The sequence below is a fragment of the Tupaia chinensis genome, unplaced genomic scaffold (assembly GCF_000334495.1).
Source record: "Tupaia chinensis unplaced genomic scaffold, TupChi_1.0 Scaffold000154_1, whole genome shotgun sequence".
NCBI classification, from domain to species: domain Eukaryota; kingdom Metazoa; phylum Chordata; class Mammalia; order Scandentia; family Tupaiidae; genus Tupaia; species Tupaia belangeri.
Genome location: NW_006159625.1, coordinates 1,899,855 through 1,923,980, shown reverse-complemented (window position 1 = coordinate 1,923,980; position 24,126 = coordinate 1,899,855). Strand labels below are relative to the sequence as shown.

Below are 24,126 nucleotides of genomic sequence, written 5' to 3'. Positions count from 1 at the left end.
TACAGCTGATGGGGACAAAAGCAAGTCCGAGTGTGGAAAATACTAGTAAGAAGGGTTTGATTCTCATGGAAATAAATGCAATGGGTAGTCTGGAAAGTCATGACACAATTTTGCATGGAAAAATAGAAAAACACATCATGACTTTCCCGACAACCTAATGCTTAAAAAAAAAAATCTCCAAAATAAAAAAATGAGTAAGCAAATGATGACTGTTAAATGGTCATATGGAAGGAGAGTAAGAATGATTCTGCAATAGAGTAGCTGGTCCTTATCCATGGGGGATACAGTCCAAGACAGCCAGTTGGATGCCTAATACGTCAGTTAGTACTGAGCCCTTTATATACTATATTTTGTCCTATACCTACATCCTATGCTAAACTTTATAGATTAGGAACAGTAAAAAGTTGACAAAAATAACTAAAACAACAGTTATAACAACATACTGTAATAAAAGATACATGGATGTGGTCTTTCAAAATACATTATTGTGTCATAGGGTACTCCTCTATTTCTGGACTGCTGTTGACCACTTAAAACTGAAACTGCAAAAAGTGAAAGTGCAGATAAGGGTAGACTACTCTGTATAGAAAACAGGATCCCTATACAAACAGTAAGAGGCACTAAAACAGAAAAATTAAAACATATAGTTAGATAATTAGAATGAAAATCAGATACCTACTGGCCTACTGTTAATTTAAGGGAGAGCAGCAGTGTGAACATTTAAAGGCTAAAGTATGTCATACAATGCTGAGGATGAGATTTCTGTAACAAGTAAGAAATCAATGGTTTGTAAGTTCAAAACCTGTGTACATCATCAAAGTGAGGCATGTAGTCAGGTTGAGCAACCTGTGGCCAAAGATAATGTCATAAAAATAAATAACACTGGGACCAGCAGGTAGAATAGTGATTAAGGTGCCTGACCCTAAATGGCTGACCTCAGTTTTCAAGTCTCAGGCCTAGAGGCTTGAAAACCACGCTGGATGTATGTGCGTGCATGCCCAAAACCCCAAAGAGAATGAAGGAGACGGGATTACAACATAGCCACCCCCAGGGGGTGACTTCTCATTGTCCCTCTCCCTGTCTCTCTATAGTGAGTATATGCACCCTATGGAAAGTCTAAAAAAAGTAAATAAATAAAAATAAGACTTTTTACTACTGTTGCCAGGTGCTTCCTTTCCTTATGACTCTCTCATTACTCTCAGAACTGTTACTAGAAATCACGTGATCCTATGCCAACAAATTCTACATTTGTTTATAATTTATATGAATATTTCTCTGCATGAGTACAAAATAGTTAAGAATAAGTACACTAGTTTATTCCTATTATTCTAAATTACATTAGTTATTGACAAAAACATTTTACTTGGCCATTAGCCCCCACCAATGCAGCTAACGCCTTGGCTTCTTAAAGGTCACTAATGTCCAGAACAAGTAATAATTAAGAGCTACAAGGCTATAAAATAAACATTAAAAGAAATCAGAAGAGGCCCAAACCATGCATACTGAGAAAATAAGGAAAATGGAGTCACAGCACAATATAAATAAAGGGGAACAAAGAAACTGAATAAGCCTATCCTGAATGGATCTGAACAGCTTTGTCCTGAAATTTCTTAGTAGTAAGAATAATTCTGAATTGCTAGCAAAGCATAAGAGAAGATGAACAGAAGATTCATTCCTGTATACCTTTTTTAAAGGACAATATTTTTTTCTTGCAAGGGAATACAAACTATTGATATGGTATCTACATTTTCCAATTTTAAGCACTACAAAAACTACAATGCTAAGCAAGTTACTATTTCTATTTCCTGAACTGGCAAAATTAATTTTTGAAGCTCACTATGACTCCTAAAGAACTGTAGAAGGAGTAAGACAGAAATCAGCACTTGAGCAAATAAACTGGCTTTAAAGGCTCATCATTTTCTAGACGGTCTAAGCTTTGAAATAGTTTTTTGTTTTTGTTTTGTTTTGTTCTTTTTATTTCCATCTTTTAGGAGTGTTCTAGTCATTGTGTCCTTTGCCAAGGATGGTACTCAGGAATACAAATAATACTGGGACCAGCAGTTAGTGTAATGGCTATGTCGCTGGACTCCCATGTAGTCGACCGCGGTTCGAGTCCTGGACCCAGTGGCTTAAACTCACATCGGGCATGTGTGTGTGCGTGCCCAAGATCCCGAGAGGAGAATGGAAAAGAAGGGACTGTGTCGTGCCCTGGGGGGTGATTTCTCACTGTCTCTCTGTCTCTCCGGCGAGCGCATGCGCCCTATAGCAAAAACCTCTAAAAAAAAAGAAAAGAAAAAGAAAATAATACTCAGAGTATATTTATGTGATGAATAAAGAAAAACTACCATTTGCTTTGTTCTGAATACTGGAATTCTATTACTACAATTATAGCTCAAGTCACTCTCTTACTTAATATATTAAGCTATCAGTCAACTAATAAGCAATGTGCAGTTTGCTCACCACCTAAGTGACTGGCTTTTGTATAGCAGTTGGTGCAGTATACCTATTTCAAATTCATACCTTTGCAAAATTACAACTAACTAACATACTATCACACATTGAATAATTATTCTCAAAGTTAAAGAGTACAAAATAAAATGTGAAACATTTGAATGCAACGTTTTCATACCTTCGCGGGCCTGGCTCACTCAATGCAGTGGATGCACATATCCACGGGAACTTCCCTTCTACCACCGGAGCATCACACACGCTGTTGTAATACTTTCCTGACCGGTCTACAGACTTGGTACTTACAAGGAGTTCTCTAATGCTGACTTAATTTACTGTTTAATATAACATAATAATCTTATTATAAATATATCATCATTCAATAAATAATTCATGTATAAACAATTATAATAGATATTTCACCTAAAATACTTTATTGTGTAACAGTATCAACAAGATTAAATTATGTAATGTGTGATAGAATTTAAATCTGTAGTAAAACTTACTTTCTTTTCTAAAACTTAAAGGAAGTACTCTAACAGTTTTATTTTCTCATAAATAAACTCTGAGGAAAGGCGAAGACTTTAATAGTATCCCACAGTAATGCATGCTTGCTTGCTTGCTTGTTTGATTTCACATACTGCCTTATATTTCTTACTCACTTTCATCTGAAGGATAGTTTCTAGGGTCACACTAAGTTCTACTTCTGTATTTTGAAATCTTAAAAACTTTAATGGATACATTACCACCCCAAGTATAATAAGGTTTCTTTCCTTTCTTCATTTAGAAACATGGAGGAAAAAAAGAAAAAAAAAAAAACTATATAACACTGGTCAAAAAAGCCAGTGAAATTATTTTTAGTAAGATTTTAGGACAACTCTGTAGCACTGCAGTTAAATGCATTACCCCGGGAGTCATGTGGCTGACTGTGGTTTCGATCCTCGTCCTGTCAGCTTAAAAAACACACCAGGCAGTGAGTGTGTGTGTGCTCAAAATCCTTATGGGAGGGAGAAATGCAGGAAACAGGGTTACGGTGTGACCCACTGAGTGGTGCTTTCTCTTTCTCTTTCTGATGAGCATACGTACCTTCTGGCAATTGAAAAAAGAAAAAAGAATTTACTTTAGCAAGCAATGCAGGTATCTGACTAATAATTATAATATTAAGTAAAGTCTTATAAGAAACATAAGAACTACCTGACTTATTTGCAATTTTTCTATATTAAAAAATAATTATAAAATACTGTCAAAGAATGGTTTAAACTTTATTCCTTTCAGAATCTTTGTAAAGAAGAGCTAAAATTCCAGAAAAATAAAATTTTATCAGACTAGGTATAAACTTCCAGGGAAATTTCAACATACCATGTTACGATATTTAAGCCTAAAGCTATGATTAAAAAAAAAAATAAAAGGCAGGCCAAGTCACAGGAAGGTGTGGGGTTCAGAGGCTAACCTTGGGAGGCCTGGGTTAGAGTTCCAGCCCAACTTAAACAGGCCTATGGTGCTAGTTAACTGAGAGGTTGGGGTGGGAAGATCATGACATGGTGAGATACTGTAAAAAATATAAAGAAAAACAAACAGCCAGTCAATTTACTACAGTACAGTATACTCTCACAAAATGCTAATTAATCTGTAAATGAATTAACTGCCATTTAGAAACTAATGTCTCACTTAAATGGGCCACAAAATATTATTTATAAAAGGCTTATAGGATCAGCCATTAGGCCTTAAAAGTACATTAGAATAGGAAATGTGAAATGCGAGTATATAAAAGCAAGAAAGAGTAGTGATTTTGATGCAATACAACTCTGACTGAATAAAGAACACTGCTTAAAAACTATTTGAAGTTTACTTTATATACTCTGCTAATTCAGTTAATATGAACAAGGATTAAGCAAGGAAACTTCCTAAATAAGTATTCTCTTTTCCTGATCTCAGACATGTCAGCTTTGCCTGACAGATTTCCAGCCAAATGTAAACTCAAGATCAGCTACCTCAGATAGAGCTTTCAGCCACCACTATAAAAAACCAGAAATATTTAGAAGTTTTAACATCGGTGAATTGGAAATAACATGTTAACCCTCATTAAAAAAAAGAAAAAAGAATGAAAAAGAAAAAAAGAAACCTTTCACCAGAGAAAGCAGTAAAATTAAATTAGTAACCTAAAAGTTTTTTAAAATGTCAAGCTAGTTTTTGCCTAACTATAAAGGAAAGCCAATCTCATTCTTTTATTTTTTGCAATGTTCCAACTCTGGACCATGAATCAAAAGGAAACAGTCATTCGTCTTTTTGTGTGTGTAAATAATTTTTTTTAACAGTTTAAGGGAAATAAAAGGTAGGGATCTGAATAGGAATGTGGTAAAAAAAAAGTTTAAGAAAAACATAATCCTATTCTATGTAAACACTTTCATACATTGCAGATAGCTGCATAAATTGGTACAACTCTGAAAGTAAACTGTCAAAAGGTTTCTAGAATCATTAAATTATTTATGACCTTTGATACAGCAGTTCTACTCCTAGAAATTTATGGTAAAGGAAACATTCATAGAAACAAAAATGGCTAGGTATATATTACTATATCCTTTGCACGTGATATAGACTACAGCAAACCAACTGGGAACTGCCCGTTGATGCATTTAAGAACATTGTAATGCAGGAATTTTATGCAGGCATTAAAATAATAGATATGAAAACTCTTCAAAAAACAAAATACACTTTTAAAAAACATTAAATAGAGGCCCACTGAGGTAAGCATGCTGCTATGATAATGTATTCTCAGGCTGAGACTGGTCAGGAGGTCTGAGTTTGATTCCTGGTCAAACTTGAAGCCAGACAAGGTGGTAAGCATCTGTAAATCCAGCAACTCAGGAAGCTGATGCAGAAGGATTTGGACTTGAAGCAGGACAAGGAGGACTGGTAGTTGTAAGAGGGTTGGGAGTTAGAGGAGGAGGATTGGGAGTTGGAGGAGGATTTAGAGGATTAGGAGTTAGAGGAGGGTTGGGAAGAGGAAGATTGGGAATACTGGGAGTTGAGAAGGAGGACTGGGAGTTGGAGGAGGATTGGGGGTTGGAGGAGGAGAATGGGGGTTGGAAGAGAAGGACTGGGAGTTGGAGGAGGAAGATTGGGAGGAGGAGGATTGGGAATTGGGAGGAGGATTAGAAGGACTGGGAGGAGGAGGAAGACTGAGAGTTGGAAGAAGACTAGGGGCTGGAGGAGGAGGATGACTGGGAGTTGGAGGAAGATTGGGATTTGGGAAGAGGATTAGGAAGATTGGGAGGAGGAGGAAAAAGGAGGGAGGGAGGAAGGGAAGTTAAGCCAGCAGGTAGCATTGTGGTTAAGGCACTGAACTCTCACATGGCCAACTGTGGTTCAAGTCTAGGACCTGGTGGTTTGAAAATCATGTTGCGCATGGGTATGTGTGTGTGTGTGTGTGTGTGTGTGTGTGTATATTCATGCCCAAGACCTCAAGAGGGGAACAGCAGAGAAGAAACTGCAGCATGGCCATTCCTCCAGGGAGGAGGGGGTGATTTCTTACTTTCTCTCTCACTGTCTCTGTCTCTCTCCAGAAGCACATAAGCCATATGGCAAAAACCTTACCAAAAAAAAAAAAGGCAGGAAATAAAATTATTTATAAATTCAAATTATTTTGGGAATATGCACAAAAAAAGAACAAAATAAATTAAAATACTATTGTTAATTACTATTGTTAATTATACTAGGAATGTATGGGGCCAGCCAGGGGCATGGTGGTTTAAGGCAGCTGTATCCCACATGGCTGAGACTGTGTGATTTAAGTCCCAGACTCAGTGGCTTAAAAAACATGCCTGGTGCTTGTGCATGGGTGCCCAAAATCCTGAATGGAGGGAGAGATGAAGAAGAGATTATGATGAGACGATTCCCCATAGGGGTGCTTTTTTACTTTTTCTTCCTGGAAGTGCGTATGTCCTCTGGCAAATTGAAAAACAAAATGAAAAAATGAAAATAAAAGGGAAAGCAACACTAATGGATGATTTTTAAAAATCTTTTTTTTTTTGGAGAGGTTTTCGCTATAGGGTGCGTGCGCTTGCCAGACAGAGAGAGACAGAGAGACAGAAAGCGAGAAATCACCCCCCGGGGGGATGGTCACGCTGCAATCCTTTCTCCTCCATTCTCCTCTCGGGATCTTGGGCACGCATGCACACATGCCCGGCGTGAGTTTTAAGCCACTGGGTCCGGGATGCGAACCGCAGTCGACTACGTGGGAGTCCAGCCACATAGCCATTACGCTAACTGCTAGTTCCCGATTTTTAAAAATCTTTCACTTTTTCATTTTTTTTCCCTAAACAAATAAACAGTAGTGCAAGCAAATAAAAAACTTGATTTGGAAATAATCAAAGTAAGCTGAGCACAACAAATTATTTCTAGAACTATTCTTACTCAAATCAATATTATATATTATTGAGCAAAATTCAGTTCAAAGTAGATAGAACTTTTAAAAATCAAATACATTTGTTCAATATATGTAAAGGCCGTGTTATAAATCAACTACCTAAACTGTTTCATTCACGTAGCAGAAGAGCAGTAACATTACTGTGTAAAAAAATTTAACATTTAAGGCAGTGGTGCAGCAGTAACCCAACTGGGTCCACATGGGTGAGTGCAGGTTCATGTTCCAGGGACTCTGTGCATGTTGAGAATACAGATGTGTGCATGTGACCTGGGCGAGCTGGGGAGTGGATCATGCTGTGGGGACCTTTGGGGACCTCTCTCTCTCTCATGGAAGAAGTAAATAAATAAGCTTTAAGGGCTAGCCCCATAGCTTTATGGTTAATAAGGAGAGCCAGAACACACATGGCCGACTGTGGCTCAAACCCTGACCCTGGGGGCTTGAAAAACATGCTGGGCATGAGCACAGGCATAGCCAAGATCAGGACAGAATGGTGAAATGGAAGAGAAGGGATGTGATGGAACTGTGCTCCATGGGGGTGGGGGTGCTTTCTTTTCTTCTTCTACCTGTCTTTGGCTCTCTCTGGCGAGTGCATGCACCCTCTGGCAATTTTAAATAAATAAACTTAAAAAAATTTTTAAAAGAACATGAGACATATAACTTAGACATTTTAAAAAACATTAAAATAGTCTTCCTAGTTTTCCATATATACAATTAAGCTACTTGGCAGTTTCTATGATATAATTTTATGAATTCACATATAAACAGATTTATAAAAATACCATTTACTTTTTCTCCTTTTTCTATTTTATAATATAGAGAATTTTAAAATTCTGAGTAATGGGGACCAGCAGTTGGCATAATGGCTATGTCGCTGGACTCCCATGTAGTCAACCATGGTTTGAGTCCCAGACCCGGCGGCTTAAACTCACACTGGGCACGTGTGCATGTGTGCCTAAGATCCCAAGAGGAGAATGGAGGAGAAGAGACTGTGGCGTGGCGATGCCGCCCCTGGGGGGTGATTTCTTGCTTTCTGTCTCTCTGTCTTTCTGGTGAGTACATGTGCCCTATAGCAAAACAAACAAACAAACAAACAAAAACAAAAACAAAAACAAAACAAAAAACAACTCTAAAAGAAAATTCTGAATAATGAAAAGTTCTAAAGTTCTAATTATTAAAAAAATCATAAAAAACCAAGATTTTATCCAATAATTCTTTCTGATTATATAATCACTTGATATGTACTTTTTTTTTTTTGGAGAGATTTTCACTGTAGGGCGCGTGCGCTCGCCAGACAGACAGAGAGAGACACAGAGACAGAAAGCGAGAAATCACCCCCCAGGGGGGATGGTCACGCCGCAATCCCTTCTCCTCCATTCTCCTCTCGGGATCTTGGGCACGCACGCACATGCGCCCGGCGTGAGTTTTAAGCCACTGGGTCGGGGACACGAACCGCCGTCAACTACGTGGGAGTCCAGCGACATAGCCATTACGCTAACTGCTGGTTCCCTCGATATGTACTTTTTGATAATTTAAGTAAGATCTTTTTTGTTAACATATAGCATAAGAACTTCAAAAGGGAAAAGACTCATCTCTCCCAGCAAGGATTTGAGGAGGAGGAAGATGAATGGAATGTTAAAAATAGAAATACAAGCACAAGAACCAAAACTATATTATTGATCACTTAATAATTTCTCCCCAGATCACATGGACGAAAACTAAGCATTTAGTGCTGTTCCTAATTAATAAGAAAAATTAATGTTGCCACTTACTACTTACAAGACATTAGGACTTTTATAAATTCTAAATTCATTATCTTACTTAACGTGCTCACTAATTGTCACAGGATTTACTACATTAAAGGCACGCCTTGCACAAGATTACCTCCTCCATTAAATGTTAAGTTACTTAGACAAGAGTTTATTTATTTATTTTTTTACTTGAGAGTGCATGTGCTTGCAGGGGTGTGGGTAGAGAAAGAGAGAGGGAAAGTGAGAAAACATCTCTGATTGGGGATAGTCATGCCATAATCCCTGCCTCTCCACCTCTCCTTTTGAGAGTTTGGGCATACATGTACATGTGCCTGGAATGTTTTTTCAAGCTGCCAGGTCAAGAACTGAACTGTGCAGTCAGTCATGTGCAATCTAGCTGCCTTAACCACTATGCCACCAGCTGGTCCAGAGATAAGAGTATTTCACTCATCGCTTGATTCATACAAGGTGATTAATATAGGTTAAAAAATAGAATTTGTGACAGATAGGGTGACTACATGTCTTGATTTGTCCACAGCAGTCCTGGTTTTGTTGTTGTGCCAGCATAATTAAAAGTAGTATGTTCTTTAACTTTCAAGTGCTCTGAATGAACAATAAATTATCTGGTAACACTAACTATAGACAACATTCTTACTAAAATTATCAGTGGCCTTTCCGAAGAGCCAGTGATGACTGAAGTAGGGCACTGAGCACCAGCAAGTGGAGTAGCAGAGGTGAAGGAGCAAGTGAAGAGCAGAAATAGGTAGCACCGCAGAATACGGGGGAACTGTCATTTCCGTCGCTTGCTGGTCTCAAGAGATAGCAAGTCCTACATTTAGAGATTCTTCCAAAGGCTAGTTCTCCATTCAGGTCAGCACTGAAAGGGCCCTAGTTTCTACTGGGAATGCAAGGATTTTGAAATGCTTATAATAGATTAAACATCTATAGCTCCATTGCAGCCAAAGAAAAAATGCGATAAATCTGTGTATCCAAGATATATGCTCTATACTTTTCAGACAATACCCATTGACTTTTTTAGTAGTATGATAGGAACAGATTTCATAAATTCTTCTCATTCCATAAAAGAAAAAGTTTGTAAGATCAGTCTTCCAAAAAAATAAGCCATTAATAAAGTTTCACTGACTTCTGACATGGAGTACTTTGTTGATGTAGATTAAATATGCAAAACATACATTTTACTGCAAGCTGCATTGTGTTGCTCCCCGAAACTCATATGTTAAAGTCCTAACCCTAGTATTTTAAAATGTTAATTGTATTTGGATAGGTTTTTTACAGAGGTAATTAAATTAAAATGGGGTCATCTGGATGGGCCATAATCCAATGTGACTGTATCCTTATAAAAAACAGATTAGGACACAGACACAGGGGGAAGTAAGAAGACAACCACCTACAGACCAGAGAGAGAAAATGCAGAAGAAACCAACCCAGCTGCATATTGGTGGTATCAAACTTCTAGCTTCCAAAATTGTGATAAAATAAATTCATGTTGTGGAAGTTGCCCCATCTGTGGCACCTTGTTATGGCAACCCTAGCAAACTAATATCCATTTCTAAGTATGTCTGAAATTCAGAAGTAGTGAAAGAAAGATCAAAATATCTTTTACATATTTTAAAGAGCTAAATTTTTAATTGATTGCTTTTTTAAATAGGCACTTATCCAAAAGTAGTATCAATGCTTAAAGCCTAAGAAGACTAATTTCAAACAAAGAGATGAAGTAAGAATCTTGGTGAATATTCAGAATTTAAGTAAATACTGGATTCATCCAAATTTCCTTTTCTTTTGAATTTCCAGAAGGCATGTGTACTCACCAGAGAAGGGGAGCCCGAGAGAGAGAAGGGGAGAAAGTACCTTCAATGGGGCATAATTATGACCCAATCCCCTTCTTATCTATTTCTCTATCCTGTTAGGATTTGGGGTCCACGCATACACATACCTGGTATTTTTTTTTTTTTTTTTGCTATAGGGTACGTGCGCTCGCCAGACAGACAAAGAGAGACAGAGAGACAGAAAGCGAGAAATCACCCCCCCAGGAGAGATGGCCACACCGCAATCTCTTCTCCTCCATTCTCCTCTTGGGATCTTGGACACGCAAGCACACGCACCCAGAGTGAGTTTTAAGCTACCGGGTCTGGGACGTGAACCGCGGGGTCAACTACATGGGAGTCCAGCAACATAGCCATTACGCTAACTGCTGATCCCATCCCTGGTATGGTTTTTAAGCCACCAGGTTGGGGTCTGATCCATAGTCAGCCAAATGGAATCTGGCTCTGTCTAAATTTCTCTTAACTTCTCATACTCCATATTAATCTGAATAACTCAAAAAATCAGTATTTTTCTAGTGACCAATGCATAGTATAAAATCAGATATGGTAAGAAAATCCATTCAAAGGGTAAGAAAGGCCAACTGGATTTAAAAATAATAGTACAAAAAGTTCACTGATACAATTTCAGGTTCCACATTGTAACTAATCTTTAATAAACTACCACTTGTTGAGTTTTGGTGTAGTATTAAAAAAGAATTTTCACAATTATCTGGAAAGGACTATCAAAACACTTCTCCAATTGCACAGTAGTAAGAGGCCAGACTATCTTCACATATGCCAAACAAAACATATTACAAAAAAATGAATGTGGAAATGGATGTGAGAATCCAGCTAACTTCTTTAAAGCCAATCACTAAAGATTTTATGAAATTACAAAAGCAATGCTACTCTGCTTATGGATGTTGTTTTGAAAAAACATATTTTTTTCAAAAAAAACTGCATTATTGGGGTAAATATGAAATAAGTTAATCGCTGTTTTGAAATGTAATTAAATACATTGTTAAGGGTGGAGCACTAATCCAACAGGGCTGACATCCTCATAAGAGAAGGAAGAGATACCAAAGAACTCTTTCTATGAGTACTCAAAGAAGGGATATGTGAAGACACCGTGAGAAGGCAGCTATCTGTAAATCAGGAGGTGAAGTATCACCAGGAATCAACTCAACCAGCACCTTGATTATGGACTTCCAGACTTCAGAACTGTGAGAAAACTTTTCTGTTTTTTTCTTTTTAAAGTTTTTGCCACAGGGCCCCTTTGCTCCAGAAAGACAGTTTAAGAGGGAAAGTGAGAAACCAACCCCCAGGGGGGATGACCACACTGCAATCCCTTCTCCTTCATTTTCCTCCTGAGATTTTGGGCCCAAATACACATGCACCTAGCATGCCACCAGGTTTGGGACTTAAAACTGTGGAAGACCATTTGGGAGTCCAGTGCCTTAACCACCATGACATCTGCTACTACAACATATAAATATTTTATTTAAGCCATCCAATACTACTTTGTTATGGCAGCCCAACCCAATGAATATAGTCCTCAATAATTTCTAAAAGCTTGCAAGTGTTCTGAGACTAAAAATTTCGAAAATCATTAGACAACAACAATTTGGCTATAAAATTATGATATATTCATAAACAATAATACTTTATAGTTACAATGTGGAAAAGTAGTCATAATTCTCATTAGCTATTCAAAATAGAAAAGAGAGAGTGGGGTCATCTTTGAAATAATAATACAAATCAATCAATGGACTGATAAATACATTGAGCATATTTAAAAAAAAAACACATAAAATTTACCAAGAATACAAAGAAATAATAAATAGCGAGAAACCTGATTTTAGTTATATGTAAAAATATATATTTTTGCTTTGTAAGTAATTGCAGTAGATTCAGCAAATATGATAACAAAGCTATGGAAGTCACCTAAGAATAAAAATTTTAATACTATGGCCCAGCTGTGGTGGTATAAGCTGTAGAGAACCACTGAAAGGCTGAGGCCACATGGGAGGCCCAGGTTTGGATCCCAGATCAACCTAAATGGGCTAGATATGGTGGTGTGTGACTATAATCCTGGACAACTGGGAAGCTGGGCCAGCAGTTTGCAATGGCAAGACTTTGTCAATAATGCCTTTCTTTCTGTCCTCTCTCCCTCCCATGACTTCTTGCCCTCTCTTTGGCACTCATAAAAGAAAAAAAAAACTTATGGGCCTTTAAGTAATTACTAAATTATAAAAGTTTATGAGTGGAAAAAATGCATTTACCTCAACGAGTCTCTAAATGTGATGGACACAAAACATATTGCTAGGTTACCTTTAATTGCAAATAAATTGTACAATCAAGAACAATAGTTTTACGCAGAGTAGTTCTCAAATCTAAAAAATCAAGCAAAATGCTTACTTTCTAAGGCTCTAATCCTAAGAATAGCATTCACAATTACATTTTAATAAATTTTATTTCAAATAACTTTGTATGGAAAGTAAAATACTAATTCAACTTGGGCTAACTTTTCTCTTGGTTCAATGTTTGTATGAAAAAATAATTATGCAGTCCATTTGGGAAAGTCTAATCAATCCATAGGCATGCAAGTATCAATTTTATCTTATGAGAATTTCTCCATGTTCCAGTTAGTTCATTCCTTATTACATGCTGCAAAAAGCAGTAATAATTTTTATAGCCAAATATCACTTTGTAAGATACCAGGTGGCTTTCAATATTTACCATATAAGTCATGCATGAAATTTAAACATTACAAAAAATGACTTACCAGTTGACACTCCTGAAATATGCACATTTTCAGAATGTTCTGCAAGAGCACCATTTCCTAAAATTAAACATAATGAATAAACTAATTTCCAAGATAAAATTTATAAAATTTTTTCAGATCCTCCTTTCAAAAGAAAAACTACCTAGAGCTACTTTTAATACTCAGAAACCAAAGTTTCTTATAACAATCTTCAGAAGAATACTAAGAAGCCCCAAATCAAAATAGAGATAAAGAAAACAAATACTTTGGAAATCACAACAATGGAGGTCAAATATATAAGTCTGATTAACATCAGAAGAATGTTTTCTATCAATTAATAATCAAAAGGGAACTTGGTAGTACTCCTAGAAAAGAGGGAAACAAGGCTTTTTAAAAACAACCTTCCTCAAACTGCATGTTTAATCAGCTCCAGGACACGGGGATTAGTGCTAGAGCTACAAGTTGTTTGTTTTAAGTAGTATCACACTGTCTTCTAAATCTTCCAACTTTTTCTCATGAACAACTCTAACAGTCTGAAGAACAGCCCATACTTTCATATATATCATTTAACAGACTTGGGCATACATGAGCATTCAAATAACTTACTGAATATCACCTAATAAAAGTCGGGCTTTAAGATTACTATTTAAAATACTAAGGATATAGACCCCTTCAAATGAATGTCAACAGTATCTTTTCTGGTATGCATTTTTTAAAAACTATGAATTTATTGTAAATTATTTCCAGCTACCTCTGTTCTTTTCTGTACAAAGTGCTCACTGTTACTTCTAAAGTTTGCCTCTCTCTCCCTATTGCATCAGACATCACAACAGCTCAAAAACTCATCAGATAGAAAAAAAAATCTCTTTGGAGAGCAGGGAGATATAGTAGGGGGAAGATGCTAGTTAGGAAAGCTTAGAAGACAAAAGCAGAATTGTCTTTCACTGTTGAGAGAGAAGAAAATAACAAATATCCTAATTAACAAACTTTTTTCCAAGTATCATGCTTCTATGACTGCATGATTATTGTACAGCAGCCCCCTCTGCACTAAGCTATGGCTGAACAAAACCTGAGTTTCTCTGGTTCACCACTGTATGCTGACCAGGTGCCCAAATATCAGTACCCCATGGAAGAACACATGAGGGATGGCGCAATGATTAAATGAAGTTGTGTCCATTAAATACTTGATACAGTGCCTGAAACAGCACTGAACAGGAATTCATTTTTTAATTGTGTAAATTATATTATGACTGTCACTAAACAATATTGATAAAACAACATTTCTGGTTCAACTATGTCCTTTAAAATGAGAAAAAAAAGCTATGCTTCCCTCAATTAAAATTATACAGTATGATATTGTAGAAATGATGAAATAGATGTGTGAAACCACATTAAGTAGACAAATAAATCTGATTAGTTATCTTAAATGATATACATTTCAGTATCACAAAAACCACAGTTTCCCCCCCCCCAGCAATGTTTAAATACTATATATACAAAACTGAAACTACTAGAAAGACAGTTTTTTGTTTTTTTTTTACCACATACAACTTCTGAAAATAGTAGCAAGGCCAGCAAGTGGCATACTGGTTAAATTGCTGGACTCCCATGTGGTCAACCATGATTCAAGCCCTGGACCCAGTGGCTTGAAACTCATGCCAGACATGTGTGAGTGAGTGCCCAAAATCCCAAGAGGAGACTGGAAGAGAGGAGAAGAAATTGGGGCCATCTTTTCCCCACTCCGGGGAGGGCGTGATTTCTTGCATTCTGTCTCTTCTGTCTCTTTCTCTGTCTCTCCAGCAAGCACAGGCGCCCTAAATCAAAAAAACTCTTAAAAAAAAAAAAAAAAAAAAAAAGAAAGGAACGAATTCAATAAAATACCTAAAAGGGTTTGTTTGTGCATGGTCAGTATTAATTGCTTAAATCCTTGCTACTCACAAGTAGACCAGAGGTACTGCCATCCTTCAGGACTTGAGAAATGCAGTCTCAGATCCCACCCCAGCTTATTGAATCAGATTTTGCGCCTTAATAAGATTGCCTTGCACTCCCAATGATCTGTATGTACTTTAACATTTGAGAAGCATTGGTAAGGTTTTGGCTTAAACTCTCTACTTCCATATACACAACCACCAATTACAGCTGCTTAATTTGTGATGCTAAGGTTTCCAATATTCTTAAGGTAGCACACTAAATTTTTGCTCAGCAGCATTTTAATATTTGATATATTAAATCTTTTTTCTAATTCAGTAAACAGAGGAAAGATAGAAAGAGGAAAAAGTTGGCATAACGTTGTGTTCAAGATTGTGGATTAGGGAGCCAGGAGGTGTGGCAGGGTGGTTAAGGTGCTGGATTACCATATGGCCGACTGCAGTTTGAGTCCCAGACCTGGCAGCTTGAAAATCATGCTGGCTGCATGTGCATATATGCCCCAAATCCCAGGACAATGAAGAAGGGATTGTGACAAAGCCATCCCCCTGGGAGGTGATTTCTCACTTTTCCTCTCACTGTCTACTGTCTCCATCTCTGGCAAGGACGTGTGCTCTATGGAAAGAACCTTACCAAAACAAAAAAAAAAAAATGAGGATGATTGTGAATTCTGGCCTAGATTGCCAAGATTTTATCATTAACTTCATTATTTGCTGTACAATTTAGGACAAGTTGCCTACTTTCTTTATGCAAAATTTTGTATCTAAAACGGACAAATGCCCCTTATATGGCTTAGTGGAATCCTTTATAATTAAATAAAATTATTAAATTATATATAAAACTGAATCAAAATGCATGACAAAACCTTACAAAACTATTTAATGGGGGGTCAGCAGGTGGCATGGTGGTTAAGGTGCTGGACATGGCCAACTATAGTTCAAGTCCGGGACCTGGTGGCTTGCTTTCTTACTTTCTCTCTCACTCTGTCCTTCTCTGGTCAAATTAAAATAAATAAAGTTAAATGAAATAATTCTTAAAACAAAAATAAACTATTCAATGAATCAGATAAAATAATCCTATATCAACTAACTCAGACAGATATGCACACATTAGATTAAAAATGTTTCAAAAGAGAATGATGGTATGACACAATGTTCACTTTACAGTTGTGTACAGTTTATAATGGGCAGGTTCATATAAGCATATTGTATATGTATATGTACTCATTTATATAAACACTGATGAGTCTAATGGTATACAAAAAAATGTGGAGAAAACCTGTTTTGAATACTTCAGCCTTGACATTTGTAATATGAAGATTAAAAAAACTTTATTCATATTATAAAAGGAGAAAGAAATAGGTGAATAGAATATAATCCATTCTCCACTATTTTGGATAAACAGAAATCTGATAAATACTGTGCTTTAAATATAATATTATAATTTCAAAAAATATTAAAATGATTTCTAAAATGGATAAAACTTTAAAATATAAAACACAGTAAGACTAATTTCTCATATATTTATTCTAACTTAAAAACAGTTCTATCGGGGTTAGGGGATGATGTAGTGGTTGAGGCACTGGACTTCCACATGGCCGACTGCGGTCTGAATCCCCAACCCAGTAGCTTAAAACTCATGCTTGGTTTGTGTATGTGCATATCCAACCAAAATCCTGAGAGGAAAATAGAGAATGGAGGAGAAGGGAATAGGGCATGGCCATCTGCCCTGGGTGGGGGTTGGGGGGTGATTTCTCATTCTCTCTCTCTGTTTCTCTGGCAAGTGCACAAACACTATCACAAAAACTCTCTCTTAAAAAAAAAAAAAGTCCTATTTAGAAGTTAATTTTGTTTAAAAATGATAATTCTTGTCAGTGTCAAATAACTGATTTTGTTGTTGTTATATAAGATATATCTATCATTTAAATAAGTAGAATACTTCATCTAGATGGACTCCCACATGGCCAACCATAGTTCCAGTCCCAGACCTGGTAGCTTATTTTCTCAGCTCCCAGAGCAGATTAAGAAATAATGCTAATAATAAGTAAAATAAAGTAATTGTTTAAAAAAACATTTAAAAGGGGCTAGCAGGCAGCACGGTAATTAAGGGAACTGGACTCCCATATGGTCAACAGTGGTTTGAGTCCTGGACTTGGCAGCCTGTTTTCTCACTTTCTCCCCCTCTCTGGTAGAATATAAATAAATAAATAAATAAAGTTTAAATAATAAAAATAATTATTCTTTTTAATTTTAGAAAAGAACACTTTATTTAGGTAGCCTGTCATTCTAAAATAGTATTTTTATAAAGATGTCATTAATGTAACACAATGATTTCCTTATTATCAGCAACTAGCCCAAAGAAAATTGCTTTGTTGTTACAAGGCAAATTATTACTTCTCCCTAGTGCCCCTATCCCAATACCCAAGAAAACAAAACTCATAAATTTGAATATGTACACACATATCGCTTCTTAATGTAACTACAAGATCAAATGCAGACAGACATTTTAGTCCTGCAAAAGTCACTTTTTTTGTTTTTGCTATAGGACATGTGTGCTCGCCAGAAAGACAGAAACAGACACAGAGGAATCATCCCCCAGGGGGGGATGGCCAGGCCACAATCCCTTCTCCTCCATTCTCCTCTCAGGATCTTGGGCATGCATACACATGTGCCCGACATGAGTTAAGCCACTGGGTCTGGGACTCGAACTGGGGACAACCCAGTGACATAACCATTACGCCAACTGCTGGTCCCAGCAAAAGTCACTTTTTGAGGTAACAAATATTTCTACAACTATACATGAGCAGTTGACTAGCTAGTAAACCAGATAATTAAGTAGAGAACTTCTAAAAATGCTTTTTTTTCTGTTCTCTTTTATTTCCTTCAGTTCTTTTTATTTAAGGACTGAAGTTCTTCAAGAAAACGAATGATTATACCCAATATTTGATAGTTATGTGCTGGCCAAATCCTAAGTGCCTTACAAGCATTCCCTCAGCTAATCCTTAAAACAATGGTTCTGTAGCTCATTTTACAGATAAAACCCAAACTCTAGTAGTTTGGTAATTTTTTCAGAGATACTAATTGGAGGAATTGCACATTCAAAATCATAGTCATTAAAATGTTTGTGTTCCTTTCCCACTTTTTAATAAGAATTCCAGTTCCATACCAATCCCATGGCATTAAGAAGTTTGTGTTCCTTCTTTTAAAAGAATTCAGAGAAGGATATGTTTCTTAGTTCTCAGGGTTTATGGCCATCTGTCATAGCTATTCCCATTTGTTTGGGGGAGAAAACATTGGTGTAAAAGTTAAATGACCTACAGCTACAAGTAACTAACATGCTCGGCATCCTACAATTTTTTTCTCTGTGCAGTGAGAGCAGTTATCAAACATAAATACACATGTACATACTTAAGCCAAAGAAAGCAAACATTATTTCCGTTTTTTTTTTCTTTTTTTAAAAGGCTTTTGTTATAGGGCATGTGGGCTTGCCAGAGAGACAGAGTAGGAAAGTAAGAAATTTCTCCTGGGGGGATGGCTACACCATCATCTTTTTTCCTCCACTCTGGGGATTTTGGGCACCCACACACACGTGTCTAGAGTGATAATCAAGGTATCAGGTCAGGAACCAGCAGATGACATAATGGTTACATCACTGGACTCTCACTGTAGTCAACCATAGTTTGAGAACCAGATCTGGTGGCTTAAAACTCATGCCAGGCACATGTGCATGCGTGCCCAAGATCCCAAGAGGGGAATGGAGAAGGATTTAGGGCATGACCATCTCCCCTGGGGGGGTGGGGGTGGGGGGTTGTGTGTGATTTCTGGCAAACGCATGTACCCTATAGCAAAAATCTCTTTAAAAAAAAAGATGTTGGGTCTAGGACTCGAATCATAGTAGGCCATACAAGAGTCCAGTGCTTTAACCACTGTGCCACCTGCTGGCCCTCTATTATACTGAATTTAAGGAAAAGCCTAAAATTTTAATAGGGCTGCTAAGCTGTCCATACCCTGGTTCTTCCTAACTTCTGGAGTTTTGTCTCTTGGGATTCATTTTTCTATACTATCTCTTCTTTCTATTAAATATTCTAATGAAGTTCTTTTAGAAAAGTGGCAGCTATTTCTTTTGTCTTTAGACTTTATCATTATTTCTTTTTTTTTCTTTTTCTTTTTTTTTATTGCTAGAGGACACACACACTAGCTGGAGAGAAAGCACCCTCACAATGGAGCATGGTGATGCTGCAATGCCTTCTGCTCCATTTCTCCATCCTGTCAGGACTTTGGGCTGTGACATTGAGGCTATCAAACTGTCAAGACCAGTGCATAGTGGTAACACAACTGGACCCAGCAGGATAGATCCTGGGTTTATGTCCCAGAGCCTCCCTGAATATGTCTGGTGTGCACATCCTTATACCCATAATCCAGGCCAGCTGAGACTGGGGGCAGATTGTGGCGTGATGATCTATCTCATTGGGGGTATTTCTCTTTCTCTCTGAAAACATGGACTTAATAAAACAAAATGCAGAAAACAAAAACACCCTTCCTCTTTCTATATCTTCACTACCAAACTTTTAGAGAAATTTCAGGCCCAATTAAATGTCAACTCAGCCATAAATCTTCTGGAGATCACACTAACCAGAAGTGACTCTTTGAAACTCCTATGGTCAGCATTTTGCATCCTTTAGTGTACTAATGGAACCAGACATTGACCATCAATGGCTGCTAAAATGAGAAGAAAAGAGAGATAATGAGACATCATGTGCTTCTTAATGGAAGAACACACACACACACACAAAGAACCTGAATTTGATTAAGCCTCTACCTAAATTAGTGTTGTCCAACAGACTTTTTCACAATGATGGAAGTGTTCTATAGAGGCACTGTTCAGTATGATAGCCATTAGCCACGTGGTACTAATTTGTCATTTGAATGGGGTTAATATATCTTAGTAAATGAATTTTTAATTTTATTTAATTTTAGTTTAATTTTAAAGATAGCTTGTGTGGCTATTGGCTACTGTATTAGTGTAGCTCTAAATTCAATTATCAACTTATAGGAAAGGTGGAGGATAGAAGAACATTTCAAATCACACCATGGAGGTAAGCTCAGCAAACTCCAGACTAAAACACTCTAGTTTCTTCAAAAATACATGGTTAAGACTTAAAATTTAAAAAAAAAAATTTTTAAAGGAACTTACATATTGAAAAAGGCTTAAGGAAGTATCAAATGATTATGAAATATGAGGCTTATTTGGATTCTGATTTATAAACATTAATGAGATGAGATGACTATAAATTTGAACCTAACTGATTTTTTATGAAATTAGGGGAACAATAACATGCATTCCTGAGATAATGATATTGAACTTATACTTATTTTTTTAGAAAGCATTCCTGGCCTTAGACATGCAGCCTAAAATACTAGTGGAAGAAATAATGCCTGGTATTTTCTTCAAAATAATATGAAGGATGAAGAATTTAACAGAGCTTGGAATGGGGCAGGATTTACTAAGGGTTAATAATTGTTGGGGCCTATGTATTGGCTATATAGAGGTTCATTATCTAGAATCTATTTACTTTCACAAATATTTGAAATTCTCCATAAAAAGAACTTTTAAAAATAAAAAGATAAAATCTTCTATAGTATATTACACTATTTATATACACTATTTATATGACACACAAAACTCTCTAATATAGATTTGTTCAAAAGATATCCTAAAAAATGTTGGTGGTCTTAAGATCAGGTTTTATATCATATACATTGTTTTACTACTCTCAGTATCTTAATCTAGAATCTTATATATGCAAAATAAAACATTTCTGGGCCAATCTGCGGCAGAGTGGTTAAGGCAGCTGGATCCCACATGACCAACTGCATAGTTCAAGTCCTGGACCAGGTGACTTGAAAAACATGCCAGATAAATGTGTGCACGTCCAGAATCTTGAAAGGTGGAAAGATGAAGGAAAAGGGACTGTGGCATGACTATCTCATAGAGAGGAATGTTTTCTCCCTCTCTTTCTCTTTCTCTCCCACCCACCAGCTAACACAAGCAACTTCTGGCAAAAAGACTAGTGTCTTCATGAGAGGAAGAGACAACAGAGACAGCTCTCTCTCCACATATGCCCAGAGAAGAAGCCATACGAAGACACAGTAAAAAGAACCCAAGTCAGGAAGAGTGGCCTCAGCAGAAACCAATTCTGATGGCATCTAGGTCATGGACTTCTAGATCCTGGAATTGTGAGAAAACAAATTTCTGTTGTTTAAGGCATCCAGGCCATGGTATTTTGTTATGGTTGTCCAAACAGACTAACATGTACACTTTTTCCAGGTCTGGCTAGACCAAGATGTTTGTAAATCCTGTGAAAGTGTATGAAGAATTCAGTACCTACTTCTGAAGAAAGGCTCCATAGTGTCTAACAAATACCTGTAATGAGATGTCTCAGCAAAACAGGTCAAGAAATCCCTGGGAGATAAGACTGTATTTTCCTGCTTTATTTAATTATGAGCATTCTAAAAGTATTATTTCTATGACTTTTTAATTGCAGACATCCATTGTGAATTTTTATGAACTGGCAGCAGCGTAGCTGCCACTTACAGTAATAGTAATGGTTACTTATAACACTACTTTTCATGAAAAGATCATTATAATTTTAAGCCACATTCTCTACGGACATTAGGGAGTTCAACGTTTTTCCATGTCTGGACTTCCTGTGGTAGTATGTTAGTAAGATTTTATATTGGAAATATCTTGTAAATAAGGATATGATGACAAAAAACTATTATTCAAAATATAACTACTAAATATAAGCCCTGAGTATTCAGAGATTGAACCATATCCTCTATAGAATATGAAAGATCTTAATGTATCCTGCGACTGAGCATCTCAGTATTTTTATGATGGAAATAACATTTTTATTCTAAAATTAGCCTGAATCATTAATTCTTAAAATTTTAAGAAGTAAGGAATTTTAAAATTCTTTCTAGCTTGTGACACAGGGAATTTTAAGACCCTATGAGTACAAAAGTTCCTTCCTATGACTCCTGTGGTTCACAAGAATAAATACCAGTTTGAAGGGATTTAAAATTCCAGGAAAAAAAATAAAATATCTCTATTTCCTATACTGACAGCATTAATGAATATATTTCATATACCCTAAAATTTATCTTTAAAAGTAGTTTTTGTTAAAGAAGTGTAACCATCACTACCATCTAAGGCCTAATGTTTTCATCACCTCCAAAAGAAAACTCATACCTATTAGCAGCTGTTGCCATTTTTGGCCTTCCCCCACCCCCTAGCAATAATGAATCTGGTTCCTGTCAATGTATATTTCCACTGGTCATTTCAAATAAATGTGATCTTACAATAAGTGATCTTTTGTATCTGGCTTCTCTCATATAGCATTATGTTTTCATGGTTCATCCATGTTTCAGCATGACTCACTTAGTTTCTTCGTTTTCATGGCTGAATAATATTTCATTGTATGAACACACAACATTTTATTTATCACCAGTTAATAGACATTTGGGTAGTTTCTATTTTTTGTGAATAGCACTGCCATGAATATTTGTGTATACATTTCTATATAGACATACATTTTTAATTCTCTTGAATATATAAACAGAGTGAATTGGTTGATCATACAGAAATCCTATATTCACCTTTCTATAGAACTGTCAAACTGTTTTCCAAATAGCCACACCATTTTACATTTCTATCTGCAATGTATGAGAGTTTAATTTTTCTACATTCTTATTAACATTGTAATTCTCCATTTTTTTTATATTAGCCATCTTGGTGAATGCGCAGTGATACCTCATTATGTTTTAGCTTTGCATTTCCCTAATGAGTTATCATACTGAGGTTCTTTTCATGTGCTTACTGGTCATCTATGTAAATGTTGGGACATGGAATAAGTTCATGGAAAATGAAACAAAAGTACTGAATTATTTTAGTGCAAAACTTTTTTGAAATCCACGTACAGTTTTATGCAGACATTTTCCCTGAACTTTATGAAGATTCTGATTTTTTTTTAAGAAATGTCCATTCAAAAATCCTTTGTCCTTTTCTTGTTAATATTATTTGTCTTTTGTAATTGTTAGGCTTTAAGGGTTCTTTTCATATAGTGGCTATTAATCTTTTTGTCAGATATGTAATTTGCAAATATTTTCTCCCATTCTTTAACTTTTCGCTTTTTTATGGTGTCTTTTGAAGTACAAGTATTTTTGATTTTGAGACAGTCTGGTTTACCTATTTTTCTAGCAAAATACTTGCTAGAATTTTGCAAGACAATCTTTCCATCTATATAAATAAGCGAAATTGATCTGTGCTTTTCTTTTTGTTGGTGTCAGGGAAATACTGGCTTCAGAATGAGTTGGGAAAAGCCTGTGAACGATTTATGTATGTGTGTGTTTACATAATACACATTCACAAAAATATATTACACAGATGCTTTTCGATTTACAATAGGGTTACATTCTGGTAAACCCATCTTAAGTTGAAAATATTGCAATTCAAAATACATTAAATATGCCTAATCTGCCAACGTTGTAACAGAGTCTAACCTACCTTAAATATGTTCAGAATACTTACATTAACTTACAGTTGGGCTACATCATCTAATACAAGTCTATCTTACAATTCACACTTAAATCCTTCACATAACTTACTGAAAAGTATACAGAAAGTGTAATACATTTACTGAATGTGTACCACCTTCATAATTTTGGAAAGTCAAAACATTTCATTTGAACCATTATAAATCGGGAATCACTGAACACACATAAATACAAACATGGTACTCTTTTCTTTTGTATTTTATTCTCATTTAAGAATTTTTAAGTATATATTTAAGTATATTGCTTTTGCTTCTAATTTTTCTTCTTGGTTTATTCTACTTCATAGCTTTTTACTGAACAAACACTAGCTTGTTGGTTACATTATGACACCTCTGAAAAATGGCTAGTGACCTGACTTACTCTAATTACATATTAA

At 36.2% G+C, this 24,126-nt stretch overlaps 1 protein-coding gene and 1 long non-coding RNA gene across 4 annotated transcripts in view; one reads left to right on the top strand and one right to left on the bottom strand.

The window, feature by feature from the left end:
* The window catches only part of LOC114007321 (uncharacterized), a 37,817-nt gene extending 15,796 nt beyond the window's left edge, over window positions 1–22,021 (top strand). The window contains exon 3 of the long non-coding RNA XR_003548940.1: window positions 21,175–22,021. This is a non-coding gene — a long non-coding RNA (uncharacterized LOC114007321). The remainder of the gene's footprint in view (window positions 1–21,174) is intronic.
* The window catches only part of LRP12 (LDL receptor related protein 12), a 79,724-nt gene that overhangs the window by 30,963 nt on the left and 24,635 nt on the right, over window positions 1–24,126 (bottom strand). Inside the window, exons 2-3 of one of the 3 annotated variants that reach the window (XM_006145566.2) lie at window positions 13,231–13,287; window positions 3,535–3,537 (exon numbers count right to left, since the gene is read on the bottom strand). The exons of 1 other annotated variant lie outside the window; for it this stretch is intronic. In XM_006145566.2, coding sequence (XP_006145628.1) covers window positions 3,535–3,537; window positions 13,231–13,287 — 60 coding nt within the window. The remainder of the gene's footprint in view (window positions 1–3,534; window positions 3,538–13,230; window positions 13,288–24,126) is intronic. One more of the 3 variants, XM_006145567.2, reaches the window with a different exon arrangement.